General features: G+C 44.0%; 1 protein-coding gene across 1 annotated transcript in view; it reads right to left on the bottom strand.

Moving 5' to 3' along the window:
* Positions 1-19,930, bottom strand: part of ASTN1 (astrotactin 1) — a 283,425-nt gene that overhangs the window by 80,885 nt on the left and 182,610 nt on the right. Inside the window, exon 9 of the mRNA XM_059675026.1 lies at positions 144-218. Within this exon, the coding sequence (XP_059531009.1) occupies positions 144-218 (75 nt within the window). The remainder of the gene's footprint in view (positions 1-143; positions 219-19,930) is intronic.

Below are 19,930 nucleotides of genomic sequence, written 5' to 3'. Positions count from 1 at the left end.
GACAGATGCTTTTGTTACTAGGAGGGCAGAATGACTCATCAAAGCGTTGCCTTTCCACTTTACCGCTAGGAAACCAAGCTCAGTGGGAAGTGGGACATGGGGCTTGAAGACATATATAAGCAAGTCCCTAAACAACCACTCACCTGAATATTTTATCAGAAGGTTGCTCTCCCAAAACCAGGTCAAAGCCTCGCTGAAATATTGTGTAAGGCCAAGGCCTAAAAGGGAAAACATCATTCAATTAAAATCGACTCAACACACACTCCCTGCACATCCGCCCACTTTGTAGGGCAGGGGTACTCAAACTTTTTAAACAGGGGGCCAGTTCACTGTCCCTCAGACCGTTGGAGGGCCGGACTATAGTTTAAAAAAAAACTATGAACAAATTCCTATGCATACAGCGGCGGCAAAAACACCCGGCGGGCCGGATAAATGTTTTCGGCGGGCCACATGTGGCCAGCGGGCCGTAGTTTGAGGACCCCTGTTGTAGGGGGACCAGACGGGACTCTGGAGGCCCAAAGATAGCGAGGACCTAGTTCCTGTCCTCAGGAATCACACTGATGTCGGTTTACACAGGTGCTTGAATGCAGGAACCCAAGCAACAACAGGATCAATGTAAAAATCACTTAACCACAAGGAGAGTGACATTTAATAGACATGAACATTGGAATGATATAGCGAGTAAAACTATACTAAGGTGGACCTCCCATCACCATAACTCATGGTCCTTCGGATGTGGCTTGAACAGAAATGTAGCTTAGGCTCACTTATTTGAGGGGTGGGCAGCATGATTTGTCGGGGAAGGTGGAGCCTCTGTTATCAGACAGTTCAGGTTTAAATCTTGTTCTGCTAATGAACCAGCTGTCTGACTTTGGGCAGATTATTTATCTTATTGAGTATAATTTTATCACTTCTAAAAATTGGGTTAGTAAGAGCTGCCTCACAGGCCACTGTGAAAATTAAGCAAAACTTTTAAGCCAAGGTCAAGGTTCATGTGGGTCCTCCACACATTCCCTTTCTCTACTCAAAATGGCAGGAAGATTCCAGGTCTTCTGGTTCCAGATGTTTTCAAAATTTTTATGTCACCCATTTTTGAAACAGAAACCACTGAAATGGTATTTTAAAAAGAATCCTTAACCACGAGCCTCCCTAGTGAGTGTCTCATATACTTGAAAGTAATAAAACTATTTCTTTTAAATAGTATATATCTTTTCACTAACCCAGATGTCCAAAACCCCAAGATTATTTGTTCACTGGAGTGAAACTTAGGAAATCCCAGAATTGTGCTGGGTACCAGACATTTTGCACACTTGATGGACTGAGCCCTTGCTGTCATGGACAGCAGTCTTCACGTATTACCCAATTATACCAACCCAATAACTCGGTAATAGAGGATTTCACTGTAGACATGCCTTTACTTTTCAAGGACTATAAAAAGTCAGGAGAATACAATTATTTGGGGCTAAATCTAATATTAGGCGTTAACAACCCAGTGTTTGTTAGGGCAAGGGATATCACCCAATAGATGGCATTTAGGGACGTCTGTGGCAGGTGAATGACACAATGACTGAGGACACTACTGTCAGTTAGAAGGTAGGGCTAAGAAGGCTAGAACATGGCCATTCTCCGCTCTGCAAACAACACATTTCCCAATGTCCTCCAAACTTTTAAATGTCTTGCTACACATTTACAGAGGTGAAACCCTGCTTATAATTATCTGAGCCTAGCTGCTAACTCCATTTACAAATAAGCACAGAGTAGCTTGTACAATTTTAACATGTGATTAATTTTCTAGGTGCATAAATACCATATAAATTGAATGAAGATTCTACATAGAAATTTTACCATTTATTCATAATTTATGTCATTGTCTGAAATGCTGTTCATGATCACTGAATCACCAATAAAGAATCTGCATTAGATGGATTATTCTTACACAGATTACATTCTGGTGAATCTACAATGGCTGCAAATGTCTGTGAACTATACTTCTATTTTAATATTACAGAATATTTACACATTAAAAGTTACTATATCATTATAAACTAGAAGCCCGGTACACGGATTCATGCATTGGTGGGGTCCCTCAGTGTGGCCTGTGGGGATCAGGCTAAAACTGGCAGTCCAATGCCACCTGCTACTCCTGGTCATCCCGGTCCCACTGTGCTTGCCACCGCCTTGGTAGGCTCACTGCTGCTCCACTGCCGTCTCCGGGCTGCAGTGGCCAGCCATGAGCCCAGTGTCTGGTGCCCATCAGTCAGTTGAGCGGCACTCCCGCTGTGGGAGTGCACTGACCACCAGGGGTCAGCTCCTGCGTTGAGTGTCTGCCTCCTGGTGGTCAGTGTGCATCATAGTGACCAGTCGATCAGTTGTTCAGTCGCTTAGGCTTTTATATATATAGATAGATTACTTTCTTGTTATTTCTTTTTTAATCATTGTTAAGGCATTATACTTATTTTTTGAAAAAATATTTAACAGACTTTATTATTTATGAACTAGAGGCCTGGTGCACAATTTTGTGCACCGATTGGGGGTTCCCTTGGCCTGGCCCGCATTTGGCATCGATCAGGGCCGTCTCGCCCAGTCCTAATTGGGCCGATGGGGGCTGGCCGGCTGGGGAGGGACCATGAGAGGGCTCCAGGGCATGTCCTGCCCGTCTCAACCAGTCCTGATCAGCCACACCCCAGCAGCAAGCTAACCTACCAGTCGGAGTGTCTGCCCCCTGGTGGTCAGTGCATGTCATAGCAACTGGTGGAACAGTCAAACAAACAGTCAAATGAATGGTCATACACTTAGCATATTAGGGTTTTATTATATAGGATTTCATTTAAGGATTATAAAAGGGGTTATAAACATTGGTTATAAAGGAGCATGTTAGGTCTGGTGAGGTTGAGAACCACCAACTTAACCTAACCCATTAACCAATTAACTACTCCAAGGACTTGGTACCTGCAAAGGGAGGCCATAAGGACTACACAAAGGAGTGGTTGGGATGGATGCATTCATTTTTTATGCTTACTATTTATAAACACTTTATTCCTGGAATCCAATTTAGAAATATTTGGAGGCAACTAAAATTGGCTCCAAAAAATACCCAAACACTGTGCTATGAATAACCAACCCCTGCATCAAAGGCACAGCTCTTAGTGTGTTTTTATGTTTGTTCTGCTAATTTCACTGAAGATGACCCCACAGAGTGGGGTTTAAGCCTGATTCTTTTTTGTTGAATATTAAGTGATGTCTTAAGGCCAGCTAAAAAATGTCTTAATTGAAAAAAAAAATCCAGAAATCATGATTTGTTCCATATGCTCCTAGACACTTAGAAAAGGCAATCAAGAGAGAAGAGAGACATGCAACTTTCTCTCTCTTTTCGGCAAAGTCACATTTTCTTTACAATCTGTTTAATAATTTCAAATAACACACATTTTGCTCTTGAGTCATCTGTAGTACTCAAAACTGGTATAATGTGTGAACTAGACTTAATTCTTGGCATGGTTCCTAGGTTGTTTGAAAATATATTTGGAGGAACCAAACTTTAGGATGGTGTTGATTACAATGTGAACAATTAATTGCATAGAGTAACATCAATAAACCTACATTCAAGTCATAGGTAATAAAATGAGCCAGGACCACTAAGCCCACATCACCATATTGCTAGGTAGGCGAGGGCAAAGGGACTTCCTGCTCTGGAGAGGCCTGAATGGTAAGAAAGGAAACTTAGATTCAAAGGACACAGATGTGCAGCATAGATACCACCCTGGTCACATTGAACGGCAGGAGGGTGCAGTGGTTAGGGCATAGGCTCTAGACAAGCCTGCCTATTTCAAATTCCGGCTTAGCCAACAATCCATTGTGACTATGAACAAGTCCCTCAATCACTAATGTCTACATTTCCTTATGTATAAAGTGAGACCGTTGGTAATCAATGTATCTACCTGGTAAGGTTGTTATGAGGAGGAGCCAGTTAATATAGTTAAAGTGTTCACAACAGTATCTGGCATTTAGTATCATACAAGCATTAGTTAAATAAGGTAAATTTACTAGTTAGCTGAGTCAAGTATAAATACTATAATAAAGAGATCCCCCAATTTCTCTAGAGGAAGAAGTACAGATGCAATGGCAATACCAGACTTCCACTCAGATTGTAAATGTTGGTTGGAGAGAAGGCAATAATGAGTATGGAAGCCTGGGCCCCCACCCATCTCCTACCCAGCAATCAGTCTGCAGGCAGTGACTATACAGTACTGACATTAAACCCACAGAGAGGAAAGAACATATTGTGAAATGGTAGGAGAAATCAGCTGCACAATTCTTCAGCAAAGGAATAAAAGAGAATTTACTATTTTCTTCCCAATAGACAAGAATGATGTCAGAGAAATGGGAATTCTAATTTATTTATTTAGCAAACATTTATGAAGGGCCTATTGTGTGTGAATTGTGATGCCAGGAAACAGGAGCTGGGATTAAGAGATTCTTTCCCTCAAAGGAACCTATAGTTTTTCTGAAGAAACACACATAGATTCAAACAGAAGAGAATGAATAAAAGGGAAGAGAGATGCAGGTATAGGGGACATGCTAAGTGACAATGAGGGGGTTGTGTCAGGTCACTCAAAGGCTGGGTGTTGGCAGTGCATGGAGTGATAGTTGGGGGATTGCATGAGTAAAGAAGCTACCAGGGGACCATATAGGAAGAGGCACAGACAAAGCGATGGAGAGCTGGACCTAAAAGTACCAGAAACACTTTGGAGCTGTTACCTGAGACCAACTGAGAGGAATGACATGCAGTAGGTCTCTCTGTGTCCAAGTGAGTGAACTGAACTGGCCCCACCAAAGAAGAGGCCTATCACTGAGCTGCATGTCCATGCATAGCTGGACGTGGCCTTGGGGATGCCTGGAAATACGGTCTCTAGAGCCATAGAATTGTCCTCCTCTCCTTGCTATTTCTCATTCTGCAGGTGTCATTTGGTCAAAATGGCTACTGACTGTGCTAGAGGCAGGGCCTCTGGCAGCTCCAGCTCCTGTCTTTACATCAGACCACAGAGGGGCACTCCCCCTGCTCATTAGGAAAGAATAATCCCTGGGAAGACTGCTTGGCATATCCTTGGTCAGATGACCAACCTGGGCCTGTCAAGCCAGAAGGCAAGTCCCATTTGATCCTCAGGGCTAGAGCTGGGGGGAAGGTGAGTGTCAAGCAAAACAGTAATTTCCACCTGAGCTTCTCTCTGCTCGTGGTGGTAAAGGTGCTGCCTCCATCATGAGTAGGTGGCAATACTGAGCAGCCAGTGCCAACAGTAATTTTGTGGGAAGAGTGCCCATCAAGTAGCTCAAGGACAGTGTCAGGCATGATGAGCACTGCAACTGGACAGAACTCTCAGTCTCTTGACTACAATTTAGATATGTGGCCTCCAGAATTCTCTGTTCTGCATTGGGTAAGCCAGTCACATCTTCTTGGTTTGGGAAAATTAGCAGAATCAAAACTCAGAAGAAAGTCTGTTTGCTTGTTTATGTCTTCTTGCTGACAAATCGAGACCATGAAGACTGTCATCCCTGTGGGCAGCTACAGATTGCAGGGGCATCGAGGGCCAGCAGAGGAACCAGCTGGGATCCCTGCCTCGGACACATGATCTGTGTCCCAGAGGAACACCATTGTCATGAAAACACAGCAGCCCAGGACACACATGCAAATTGTGTACACGGAGGACAATTAGTAATCTTCCCTTTGCCTTTTCTCTCCTCTCCCTGCCTCCCACAATCCCCACAGTTTATGCAGAGTTCTTCCTAAGCACTGGCAATTTCTAAGCTTTCAGCGTCTCTCCTCAATGCTTGCTCCTCCTCTTCCCTAAGACACAACAGCTGTTGCAGGGTTTTTTCCTTCATTCTTGGTATTGGGCTTGTTTCTTGTGCCTTTTTTCCACTGTGTAACACAGACCCAACTGAGCGATGACCTCCTACATGGCCAGTCTGACCAGAGGACCTGGGTATCCCTTCACAATGGCTCTCTCAGTACAGAAAGTGATCACATCTGCTCTGGACAGCAATCCTTTAAATAATGATTTAAGTGCTAGTCCCAGCTTTTTACCTAACTGTGGCACCTGAGATGGAGGTTGAAAGCTTTTGGACAGTGTACCTGAGATGGGCTTCCTTGTGGAAAGCTTACCATGGGGCAAGAGGAGGGGAACAGATGTGAGATAGTTAGATACATAAATACATACAAAATAGGTGGGGGATAGAGAGGCTACATGTATGTATGTATGTGGTGTACGCATGTATTTAAGCATGCATGCAGTATGTGTACACAGTTCAGTGCAGAGAGAACGTTTGAGAGAGAGCCAATGCTAAATAAGGCATTTTATGATGAGCTGGCAGAATCTAGGAGCTTCTTTTGAACTTATATAATCCTCCACCTATTTCTAAGAGAGCATTTTACAAATGACAGTAATTTGTCCATCTATACATATAGAAAACCCTAATATGCAAATAGAACAAACGGCAGAACCACCCAACAACTGGTCACTATTACATGCACTGACCACCAGGGGGCGTGTGTGGAAAATGGTGGCATCTGCCGCAGCGGGATGGTGAAGCAGGTGAGTGGGGGCACCAGACCAGGCTGGTCGCTATCATCGGGGCAAGCCTCTGGTGGTTACTGAAAATTCTTTTCTCCCACGTGCCGCGGTCCTGCTGGGCACTCGCACCTGCTGCTGGCGCCAGAGCCGCTGCTTGCACCCACTGCTTGCACCTGCTGATGGCTGGGAGCGATCGGGCCAGCGCCAGGCACTGGCAACGGGTGTGAGCAGCAGCTGCTGGCCCTGATGACCTGAGGGCTTCTCCACCTCCCTTGCTCCTGAGGGGTGATTGGGGCAGCAGCCATTGCTTGCACCTGCTGATGGTGCTGGCCACACTTGCACCCACTGCTGGTGCAGGCCCCAATCACTTCATGATGTCAATGGGTGCAAGCAGGGCCAGTGCTATCAGTGCATGGGAGTGGCAGCAGCGGGAGCAGGGCTGCTGGCAGACAGGGGACCGGGGGATCGCGGCAGGAGGGGCCAGGTGGGAGATGGGCCAAGACCCCTCCTGTGCCCACTACAGCCTTGTGGCCCACAGTTCCTTTCAAGGTGCATGAATTCGTGCACTGGGCCCCTAGTAGTTAAATAAAAGCACTGTCTTAAGCTTGCCTCTGGTCCACATTAGGCTAAGTTTCTGGAGGAAGCAGGGTTTTGAACGTTCCCACCCAGCTACTCCCAACACTGGGGTCCTGGTCTAGGATTTCACATCCTTACATAATGTGGGAGTTTTTAAACAAATGTTCCTTTTCTCATCCAGGTAAATTCATTTGCAAGGGGAGAGCAGTGAAATAAAGAAAATAGAGATTTAAAAAAAATGCTTCCACAAAAGGGTAGTTTGTATGAGATACAGAAGTAAAGAAATAAATGGTAAAAAAAATTATTTCTTCAGGTACCCAGTTGGCTGAAACATCCCATGCCTCAGTTGACCTTAATGGTGAGCTGGGGTGATGAGTATGTGCCACTGTCCTCATAGCCAGTACCAGTACTGGGAGGAAGAAGTACTGGAACGCCTGATGCCCGGGTTATCTGATAAACCTGTGGCTTTATCCAAGGTTCAATAATAAGGACGATGATGCCCAAAGTTTCTACGGGACACTTTAGGGCCTGGGGCCTTTGCATATGTTATTACTTTACCTGGAATTTCTCCCCCTCTCATTTACTCAGATGACCTACACTATTCTTCAAGTCTGACTAAAAATTACTTCCCAAAGTAGACCTTCCCTGGTGCCCCAAGACTAAGTTACGTCCCCTTGTGATATAAAGCACCATGTATGCTCCTTTATAAACCTATAACCATAATTCATACATTATATATTTAGTCAAGAGTTTCCCCCATCAGATAGGTCATCATCATTGCTATATTCTGACTGTCTAGTGCCGTGGTCAGCAAACCGCGGCTCCCGAGCCACATGCGGCTCTTCCACAAAATACCATGTGCGGGCGCGCACATACAGTGCGATTGAAACTTCGTGGCCCATGCGCAGAAGTCGGTATTTTGTGAAAGAGCCGCGGTTCGCTGAGCCGCAGTTTGCCGTCCACTGGTCTAGTGTAATAATATCACAGAGCAGGTACTCAGGAAAGAATTAGACCAGAGATGGCGAACCTATGACACGTGTGTCAGAGGTGACACGCGAACTCATTTTTTTGGTTGATTTTTCTGTTAAATGTCATTTAAATATATAAAATAAATATCAAAAATTAAGTCTTTGTTTTACTATGGTTGCAAATATCAAAAAATTTCTATATGTGACACGGCACCAGAGTTAAGTTACGGTTTTTCAAAATGCTGACATGCCGAGCTCAAAAGGTTCGCCATCACTGAATTAGACTGTCACAAATGAGGCTGAGAGTCTGACAGACTGGGGTTCAATCCTAAAGGAGGGTGTCCATTGCACTATGCAACCTCAGGTAAGTCACTTCATCTCTCCCAGCCTCAGTATCTTCACTTATAAAATGTGGTAAAGTAGTTCCTGGAATTAAATAAACATGTATATACTTAGCACAGTGCCTGTCACATAGAACAAACCTAACCAATTTGGCTATTATTATTAATCATAATTAACATTCTCAGTGGTGAATAGAAAATGCATTTCTAACATCACACTTTAAAAACAGTTAATGATATATGGTATATTTTACAAATTCTTGCTATCTTTAAACATGTATATTTCATAGAAAAAAGTTAAATATTGATGTGATTTTATTCATTATTTAATGTTGACTAACAGCTAAACAAATTCATTTAGAATTTTTTTAATGCAGAAAAACAACATATTTGTCACTAATGAGCCAGGCAGCTAGGAGTGTCAGCTCTGGAGCCAGACAGAGTAGGTTTAAACTACCACTAATGAACTCTGCCCTTGGTTAGTCATTCAGCCCTGATATCACGCTATTCCATACACGTCCTCTCCTTGCCGGAGTCATGTCAATACCACCCAGCCTCCACCTGTCCCCGATCCCTGCCTGAAGCACACACACATTTCAGAGCCTGGCTCACTGTCCTCTCTGATACTTCACAATTTTGGGGGACTTCAGTAGCTACTGAAATAATCCTTTTAATTCTAAAACCATACCTTAATTTTTCTCCTCAAGTGATCCTCTCCACCTCCCTCACTCAATGGTCATAGCCTAAATTCCCAATATCTACAATCCCTCCCTGGGCCACAATTTCAAGGATCCCAATAAGGGCCTTCCGGGCTCAGTCCTGCTGGGCTCACACCTCCTGGTGCCACCGCACCTTTCCACCTGCCTGAGACTTCACATCCATTCATTCAACTGCCGTTTTCCTGACCCTCAAGCACCTCATGTACTCTCTTCTCCTCTTTATTCAGATTAAATTCTATGACCCACTAATATAATCACATCTTTCATGTAACCTCAGCTCTCTCTCTCTCCCCTTCACTGCTTTATCAACTTGTCAGAACTCTCCAATACTGGTCAAGCTCAACAACCCTGAGGCTCCATTTCTGCGTTTGCACAAATGAATGCAGTTGGCAACCACCCTGATTGGTCTCACTTTAAATCTCACACCACTGACCTCGAGTGGGCTCTGAATACTACCTAATGATCAAACTACATTTTCCGTGGGTGTTTGCTCTCCCATCTCTGTATTGTTATCCTATATAATAAAAGGCCAGGAACCATAAGCGTAACGACTGGAACAACAGCTCGACCAGTCGCCATGAGGTGAACTGACCACCTCTCGGACCCTTCCCCACGCCCCTGGCCTGCGAGCGGTGGCAGGCTGGCAGGCGGGGTGGTGAGCGGAGGTGGGGCGGGGACTGGCGAGTGGGCTGAACAGCTGACCTCTTGGTCCCTTCCTCTAGCCCATAGGCCCCCCGCTGGAGAACGGGGGAACTGGGATGGGTAGCGGGAGTACCAGGCTGGCTGTCAGGCTATTGGGATCCCCAGCTCATCCCCAGCTGCTTGGAGGCTCAGGCCAGTGGGAAAGCGGGTGCTGGCAACTTCACCTACATGCGTGTGTGCCTGGCCGGCCGCTGATGGAAAGCACTGCCCACTAGGGGCCGCTCACGTGGGCGCCACCACTGCTGCAAGGAGCTTGCTGCGCTGACAGAGAAGCTGTGGGGTGTGCCTGCTACCTACGCGATCCAGCGGTGGAGGCGGCGTTCGGCCTGGGGACTGGCAAACAGGCAGAAGATGGCCCTGCTCACAGGCTAGGCCTAGGGACCCTACCCACACGATTTTGTGCGCTGTGCCTCTAGTTTCATATAATCTTTCTCATCAAACTTCCAACACTGCTCCCTCATCCTCACCCTCAGCTAATAATCTGCTTCCTATGTGATCAAGACAACAGAGGCAATCAGATGACAAATTTTCCTCACCACACTCACCTATCTTTCCTTGTGCTCACCCCTTGATCCTCCTTCCAGTAATTAGGCATCAATAGACTGTGTTCCTGTTTAGGATGCTACCATCCCACCTCACCTTATGAGTCTATGGGACATTGAGATATAAGGGAAGGAGCCCTAGATAGAAGTTACAAATCAATCTCCCTTCTGTTACTATAACCTCAATCAAATAAGAACACCCCGGAGCCTCAATTTCTTCATTTGCAGAATGGAAATCATGAGGGACAGCATACTTCATACAAAGTTCACATTGTTGAACAAAGTATATATAAATAAAATTCAGATCCTTGATAATCTTTGATCATTTATTTTTGAATCAACTTTTTATTTGCAGTTGAATTCTGTATTTTGTGCATAGGTCATGTGTGTGCTTAACAAAAATTATCTCATTTAAAGACAGAACTGGGGAAAAGAATTCCTGCCTCTCAATGGCTCAGTTTTCCTGTCTATAAAATGGGATAATAGTAGCCCATCAACTGCAGTGGATTAAATGAGTTAACATGTGCAAATAACTTATGACAATGTTGGATATAGTATAATGGTAGCTATTATTCACACATTATTAGGAATGCTAGTTATAAATGTTGAAAAAGGGTTTCTCCTAAAGAAATTTTAGAAGCATATAAAATGATTTTTAAATGACAATAATAAACAAGTGCTGTGACTTTTCCCCCCAATTTTAGGATTCAAAGATACAGCCCTTTCCCCAAAAATTGGCAATAAAAACAAATACATAATTATGATGGTTAATTTTATGTGTCCATCTGACTGGGCCATGGGCTGCCCAGATAGTTGATCAAACATTATTCTGGGTGTTTCTATGTTTGAGTAAGATTCACATTCGAATTGGTGGACTGAGCAAAACAGAATGCCCTCTCTAATGTAGGTGGGCCTCATTTGATCAGTTGAAGACCTGAATAAAACAGGAAGGCAGACATTCCTCCGAGTAAGAGAGAATTATTTCTGCCTAATGGACTTCTAAATGAGACATCAGATTTTTTCTGCCTTTGGACTGTTTCTTGTGTCTTGAGCCTCCGAGCCTGCAAACTAGAACTACATCATTGATTCTCCTGACTTTCAGGCCTTCAGACTCAGAATGAAATTACACTATCACCTTTCCTGGGTCTCTAGCTTGCTGGATACATATCTTGAGACTTGTCAGCCTCCATAATTTTATGAACCAATTCCTTATAATAAATCTCTATATATTCTGCATGTTTTTGGTTTTGTTTCTCTGAAGAATGCTGACTAATACACACATGTACACATACACAAATATAGAATCCATGTTTCACCTTCATGTTAACACAAATCATGTCAGAGAGTAAGGGACTGACCGAGGGGACATGCACATTGACCCCAGTTATGCAAGAGACTTCAGTCCCTTGACTTCTAACATCTGCCTTATGGGGATAAAGGAGAGGTATCTGCTTCTGTAGATTCACAGATAATCAGAGGTAGGGTCAGAGCCCATCTGTACTCATGGAGGAATTTAGCCCAGAGACATGCAGCACCCCTGTATATTCTGGGGTCAAGGATTACACAAAGCACAAGAAAGAAGTCTTAAAAGGGTCAGAAAAAGCTGATAACAGTAGCTGCCATTTATTGAATGAATACTGACCACCTGCCAGGCAAACACTAAGCTCAGTGCCATACACGCATCATTTCACAGCCACCTGGAGAGCTATCAGCTATACAGTTATTATCCCCAGGCTGCAAAGGTAAACAAAGGTTCATCAAGGTTAGTGACTTGTCCAAGGTCATACAGTTATTAGTAAAGGACAGAGGTGAGCGTTAGCATGGATCTCAGAGCCTACACTTTCTCCCACACCTTGCTCTCCCGCCCCGCCCCGCACCATCATGGGTATACAGCTGCTATAGGAAGTGTACAAAGACAGCACTGGGTCTCTAGGCAAAGTTGCTGCCTGGGTACTGGCCTGACTTTCCCACCCCTGACCTCCAGGTGCAGGTGGTAGGCATGGCAGATGTTATCTATTGTGCACAAGAATTACCTGTTCCCCTGCCTGTTTTTGTAGGGCAATTCTAGCATACACCATGTGGTATTAGGTCACCTGTTTATCTGTCTTCCTCTTTAAATACCCTCTCACTGACATAGCTACTAAATCTCCAAAACCCTTGTGTCTTTCACAAGTGACATTTGGCAGAATGATTCTAAAGCCTTGGGGGACATCAGATTCACCCCACAAATGGGCATAATTATTCTGGAACTTTAGTTCCTCTCATTTCACATATCTAGAGTGGACCACACCTTGGTAGTTTGGAAAAGTTAAGTGGATGATTCTAAAGCACACATTAGGTTGAGACCTAATATGTGCCCTGCTTATACACTCCCTGCCCCAGCAAATCGTTATGAATGAGTCTGGCAGTCTAGAAAACATGATTGCCATAAAAACAGCAACTATAATCTTGCCTAAAAACTCACTAGAACCCACTTTTAAAATATCCAAATAATCATGAGATGAAGCATACTAAGTTCCTTCCTTCCTGTCCACTTTACTGATGAATTATGATCCCCAAATATCATTATAAGTATATAAGACATACATTTGTTTTTATAAACTGTTAGTCATTTTTATTTCAGTGGATCAACATTTCCATTAAAAGAGTATTGTATAGATTTGAGATTTTCATGCATTCATAAATGAATCCACAGGTCCAAATGTCCCCCCTACACATACATACTGGTATGTACATATATGTGCCTATGCACATGTCACATATATACACATACACACAGTTACAAACTCACACGTTTCCACAGCTGCAACAATTCCCTTGGGGGCTGTAGGGAAGGAGTCAGGAGGCTGATAAAACTCACTATTGCTTGCCTCTTCTGCTCTTAATGCCCTGGCAGCTGCTATGGGTTCTGAAAGCGATCCTGAAGAACAGCCACTGACAGCAGGGTTCCTTGCAGATCACCCCAGGTCTGTGAACCACCCGACTTTTGTGGGTGGGCTCTGGAGTCGGATAGATCTCCATGGGAGTCTGAAGTCTGGGTTTGAGCTCCTTGCTGTGTGAAACTGACCAGACAGGTAACCTTTCCAAGCCTTTCTTCTGTGAAATGGTGATAACTACCTGTAACTTACAGGACTGTAAGATGATTAAATGAATGAATACAGTTCCACTTCAATGGCTGAAATACATTTGTCAATTTCTAACTGTAACTTCCCTCCACTTCTCTCTAGACTCTGAATAAAGAGACACAGTTGATTTTTACCCTGGGATAATGCAGCCAGGGTCTCACTTCAGTACCCCTGAAAGCTTGTTAGTCTCGCTTACTCCTGTCCATGGGCACAGCCTGCCCCGGGAATCCCTGGACACCTATCTTTGCTCACAAATGAACAGGACAGAAGCTTGGTAATACATCTGTGCAAATCCATCTCTGCACAAGAAAAACAGCTTAACACCTATTCACCTTGGAGTGATACCTTCTTGTACAAATGAGGGTGCAAACGGAGGGCTCCCCCATCCTTCACCAAAGCAACAGACATTCCAGGTCGGAGGGCAAACAGCACTTACATGAGAGAAGAGGAAAAAATAAAGAAGCAGAGAATGTGCAGAAGAAGAGAAAGCTTCTTACATTTCTAATATATAATGTGAGGGTGTTAGCATAGGCAGCCTGGAATTAATAAAAGAGAAGGGAGCTAGACTGGCTGGGCCTGGTTGAGTCTACTCTAGACGTTACATTTAATCAGTCTAAGTCTGGAAATTATAGCTTCAGACACCCCAGGGGATAGCACCCCTTGTCCTGTGTAGGGAGGCTCTTCCCCAGGGGACGGCCAGTCTACTGGCCCAGACTATGGGTGGGAGAAATAAACAGTAAAGGGAAAATTCCTTTGCTAGGCACATGGGCAAAACAGAAACCAAGATGGTGCAGGGAGAGGTAAGCACATGTGCAGTAAAAAACCAAATGATGCAGCAGGATTTGGGGTCATGTGCAGTGGAGCCTAGCCCAAGAAAATCTGTAAAAAGAATCAGATTGAATAAAGGCACAAACCCAGAAGGTCCAGGAAAGGGACTGCTTAGGGGAGGGCCCAGCACAAGTGTGGGAAGAAATAGGAAGAAGGCTGGACAATTTGAAAGACAGCCTACTCATTCCAAAAACCAAAAAAAAATATGGAGGATTATCAGAAATCTTGCAGCAGTTGTTACTAGAGCCTGCCTGCCCTCCACATCCCCAAGGGCATATTATTTCCCTTAACCCCAATAAATCTTGCCACTATGCTTAAACTTCTCCCACACCTGTGCCCTTTGAAATTCCTTTCTTGCAATACTGCAAGAACCCATTTTTACTGGCAAGAAGGGGAATTTGACAAGTTAAATAAACCAGGGAAACATCACAAAATCCATCAAGGACTTGTATTTAGTATAGAGCATTTGCCCTTTCCCCAAAGTTCTTTCCTATTTACTAAGTCATTTCAATTCAACATAGCTAGTTTCACTATTAATTCAATCCCTCATTCACTTATTCATGTATTTGTTTACTAGAAAAATATTAATTAACCAATTGCCATGTAAAACACACTTTGCTAAACACTGTCAAGGGGCACAGAAATGATTAATACACATTCTCTGCCATCAAGGACTTCATTAGTGTAGTGAATCATTCCTCAGCAGTTATTACACAACTCTGAGGAGCCCGATATTATGGAGAGCCCTGGGACACACAGATACAAGGCTGGGTCCCTGTCGCCGATCATGGTCTAATGGGATAAAAGTGACAAGTAAACAATCCATGGCACTTCATTTGTCAATGTTTATGATAGAGCAAACAAAAGCCATTATTTACTGAATATTTACTTTACATTTATTATTTCACTGATTCTCATAAAAAGCACTGAGGCATATGCATTTGTATTACCTCTATTTAACAGATGGAGAAAGTGAGGCATAGAAATGTTATATATTATTAGCCAAAGTCTCATAGCTAATACATAGCAAGGCTAAGCCCACTGCTCTCAGAGGCCAAAGTCCTTGCTATGACCTTGCTGTATCCTCATCACCATAGTGCTGCCAGAGGGCCAAGCGGAGCCCTGAATTGCACTGGCTGGGAGGGTTAATGAAATGAGGCCACATCCACATTCCCTGGCAGAAATGAGAAGGTGGGGTTGACAAGGTGGAGTTTTAACTGTGAGCATCTGGCAAGAGGTACAGCAGGTAGCTAGATAAGCAGGGCAGACAATTCACCAGTTCACTGTCACACGTCCAAAACAGAAACCTTCCTCACACGCCATGATATTTTGAACTTAATTTAAAAAATCAATTTGCAATGAATATAATAAAAATAAATATATTACTCACAGTTCGGGTGGAGTGTTCTTGAATATTTTCAGCTGCAAATTCTCATGAAAAATGATTTTAAAGTTGGTCAGGGCTGCCACTTAGGGAAAACGTTTATTTATATATATATATGCGAGTGGCGTGTGGGGAAGGTCTGCCGCTTGCATCTATAGATGCTTATGCTGTACAATGGGTTAAAAGAGAAGGAAGCACAGAGACTGGGAATGAAAATAGAGCCCATGGGGGTAGAAGAGACAGCAATATAATAAGGCTACTGATCATTTACAATCCCCAATTTCATAGATAAAATCACTGAGTCTCAGACAGGTTAAATTGCCAAAACTCATATAGTAGATACACAGTAAGAGCATTCATTCACTCATTCATTCCTTCCTTCCTTCAGCAAATATGTGTTCAGCAGCTGGCATAGGCCAAGCTCTGTGCTCTGGGGGTTCAAAGATGAACAGAAGTAAAGATGGTGAGGTTCTGCTTCATGGAGTTTATACTAGTGGAAATATTATCAGTTGAGATGAGTGCTCTGAAGAAAGGATTGCAGTCTTTGAGTGTGTATGGTTAACAACAGCCTGTCTGAGAAGGTGAGGGTTAAGCCTGGGTTAGGGGATTGTTATATATACATATTTGATTATGTCACTCCCCTCCTTTAAAGTCCTGTCCTGGCTCTCAAGCCCCCCACCCCTGTATGACCTAGCCCTTACCTACCTCACCAACTTCATCCATAGCCACTCCCTCCCTGCTTATTCTGCCTGAACCATAGTGATGGACAGTTCCTAGAAGGGACTGGGCATTTTCCTCCCCTGGACATCAGGATGTGCTAGTCCTAAAAAGCCCCAACTGCCTCCCGATCTGACTGGTGCCTTCTTATCTCTCACTTTCCATGGGCACACAGCCTCTGAGGCCCCGTTCCCCAATTTCAAGTTACCGTGCTCCTCCCCTCGCTTTAGTGCTTCTTGATTCCCCCTGTATTTTCCCTCAGGGCACTTTTCAAAGCCTGTAAGTATTCTGTGATGTGTATGTTCTAGTACCTTTCCCGCCTAGTGTTTATCCTTTGAGATCAAGAGCCCTATGAGTCCTTTCCATGTAGTATCTGCAGCTCGTAACAGAGCCTAGCACACAGTAAAGCCCTCAGAAAAAAATGGTTTAATAAATGATTTTGATAATTATAAATAAGCAAAAGTGCCTCATAGTAGAAAGAACAATTTCTATATGTGTGTGGTACTGTTATGTATAAGAAAAATGGAGATTGGCAAATTGAATTTAAAATTTCAAGGTAATTTAGCACCAGCACCAGCCATCATAATTAAGAAATGAATTGATGATAAAAGCAGAGACAAACTCCGCAGATATTTTCCTCATGAAATTTAGGCTATGGAAGTGAAAAAATGACATGGAGAGATAATAGGGTCAAGGAATCATGTGACATTTGAATAAGGGATAGAAGGTGTCTAGTTATAACAGTAAGTGCAAGAAATGGTTTCCTGGGGGGGGGCAAGACTCCACAGGAAAGTAAGAAGACTTGGACTGTCAGATTAAGGTGGTGGATGTAGCTATGACACGGAGAAGGCCACATCCACTTCAGGGAGAGCAGTGAGAAGGACAGAGATGGGGGACAGACTGAAAACAAAATGGAAGAAAGGAGGGGGCTGACCCTGTGGCTTCGCCAAGTTAGATCTGAGGTTACCGGCTGGGAGTAAGGGGCCAGGACAGAACTGGGTGCTTAAGGAGAGAGAAAGGTCTTTTGGTCCATGACAAGAGATGAGTAAGAAGACTGTGATGCTGCAATGATTCCCTGGTTTGAGATACAGAAACAATCAATACCCGTCAACAAGTTCTCAGCTCTAGGAAACCCCTGAGAAGCAGAGAAGCAAACGGCGAGCACTTACAAAGTCTGGGGTGAGCCAGGCAGGAGCAGCAGGAAATTAAAAAGGCAAGGACGGTGAATGTATTTATATAAATGACTTCTCATGGGCTCTAGGCAGGCTGGGAAGCAACAAAGCCAGCAAAGGGACAATAGATTTGATGGATACTAAAAAATGAGGTCAAGGAGTCAAATCTTTGGGAGGATAGAGTATGGCAAGGAGGAAAAGCTGGGAGGTTGTGCAGAACTTCAAATGCAAAAACTTAGAGGTGGCATGCTTTTAAAATAATAATGCCATCAAGAACTGGCCTAACATAGAAAATTGGAAAATACTGATGCACTAAAAAATCTGTTAGTTCACCTACAGTCTAATTAATCCACTGATTATTATCAGACTGAGTGATGTGGGTGGAACTGTGACCCCCAAAAGTTATGTAGAAACCCTTACCCCTAGTGCCTCGAATGTGAGCTTATTTGGAAATAGAATCCGTGAAGACTTAATTAGCTAACATGAGGTCCTACTGAATGAAGGGAGTCCCTCCTCTTCAAAATGGCTCGTGTTCTTGTAAGAGATGACCATATGGTGACTCAGACATGCGTGGGAACACCAGGTGCAGGCTGGAGTGCTGCACCTGCCAAGGAACACCTGGAAGGGCAAAGACAGCTGCAGAGAGAACCTGGCCCTGCCAATACCTTGGCCTTAGACTTCTGGCCTCCAGACATGCTGGACAATGGGTTTCTCTTGTTTTGAGCCACCCCAGTTTGTGATACTTTTTATGGCAATCGTAGGAAACTCATATGCTCAGTAAAAGGTACTCACTGGGGAATATTTCAGGTATTATGGATTCACAGCACACTGGGGGGGGGGGGAGCGCAAAAATGCTTTACAGAAGAGGTGGAAGAAACCCAATTTTGAAGGATACATATGAATAGATTTGAGAAAGATGTGTGGAAGTACAGTCCACAGAGAGACAATGCCCTGATTTAGTCACAGATACTTAGCACAGCACGTGGATCTAACCCCCTGGAGCCCAGTGACCAGGAGACAAGCCCTGGACAAGAGGCCAGAGGTGGGGCAAAGCAGAGCCAGGTAGTGAATGCTTTGTGTGCAAACATGGGGAGCTGGGATTTTATCCTGAAAGGTAATGGATCGATGCTGAATGATTTTAAGCTGTGGAGGCAAGAAGAATGGTTAGCAGGCTCAGGGAGTAATCCATGAGAAATAAGGGTTGGAAAAAAGGAAGCAGACAGAAGAGAAAAGGCAGCTCTAAGTGATACTAAGAAAGCAGAATTAAAGGACTTGGTAATTGATTGAATGTTGAATGAGGAAGAGAGAGGAAGTCAGGAGGAAACCCAGATTTCTGCTTTGAGCAAATAGGTGGCAAGGGTTCCACACACAGTCTAAAGGAGAAAAACCTTTGCATTAAGAGTTTTTCATTGGACACACTGAGTTTCAATTGTTTAAGTTGGGTAGGGGTGAGATCATGAGAGGCAAGAGATGAAGACCTATCATATTTTTTTGTGTCAAAGTAAGAGTCTTGAGAAGTAGAGAGGCAGTAATTGGCAGGGATATGTAAGCAGAAAATGAAGGTGGCCCGAGGACACAATTCTATTAGTAAAGGGGCTTTTTAGTTTTTAAAACTAAGCCTGCCCCAAGTTTCCAGTTGCAACATGTGTATGAGGCAGTGTCTGCAAATTTCCTTCTCTAGGGGCCTGGCCAGTACACAGAAAAGTCCCACGAGTTATGAAGGTTGGTTATTAATTGACTCATGCAGAGAAGAAACAGGAGGAAGAAAGAAAACAAGATGCCAAAACCATGGCTTCATCAGCTGCATGGATTCTGGGAGGAATGAAGGTTGGCAAACCAAGGATCGGTGAGTCAGGGTGACACCTCATGATCTTGATCTCATTCAGTGACTACTGATCGTATTGTGCCTTGTGTGGCTGAGGTTCTCCACCTGCAGTGTACACCAGAATATTCTGGCAGGCTTACTAACATGCGAATTGCTGAGCTCCACCCCATTTCTGATTCTGCAGGTCCATAATGGGCTGGAGCAAGTGCCTTTCAAACAACATCCCAGCTGATGGTGACACTGTTGGTCTGAGAATCACACTTGGAGAACCAGGTTACTAGAGGTTTTGACCCTCCCTGGGCACCAGCATCACCTGGGGAGCTTTGACACTATGCCAATGCCATGTTCAACCCCCTGAGAGGTCTGACTTCATAGGTCTGATAGGGGGCATGGCCATGGGTATGTTTTAGGCAACCTAGGAGATGCTAAAGTGCACCCCAGGTATAGAACAACCTGTGTCTGAGC

Source organism: Myotis daubentonii, chromosome 18 (genome assembly GCF_963259705.1).
Source record: "Myotis daubentonii chromosome 18, mMyoDau2.1, whole genome shotgun sequence".
NCBI lineage: Eukaryota > Metazoa > Chordata > Mammalia > Chiroptera > Vespertilionidae > Myotis > Myotis daubentonii.
The sequence above is the reverse complement of the archived record's forward strand: the minus strand, read 5'-3'. Positions and strand labels throughout refer to the sequence as shown.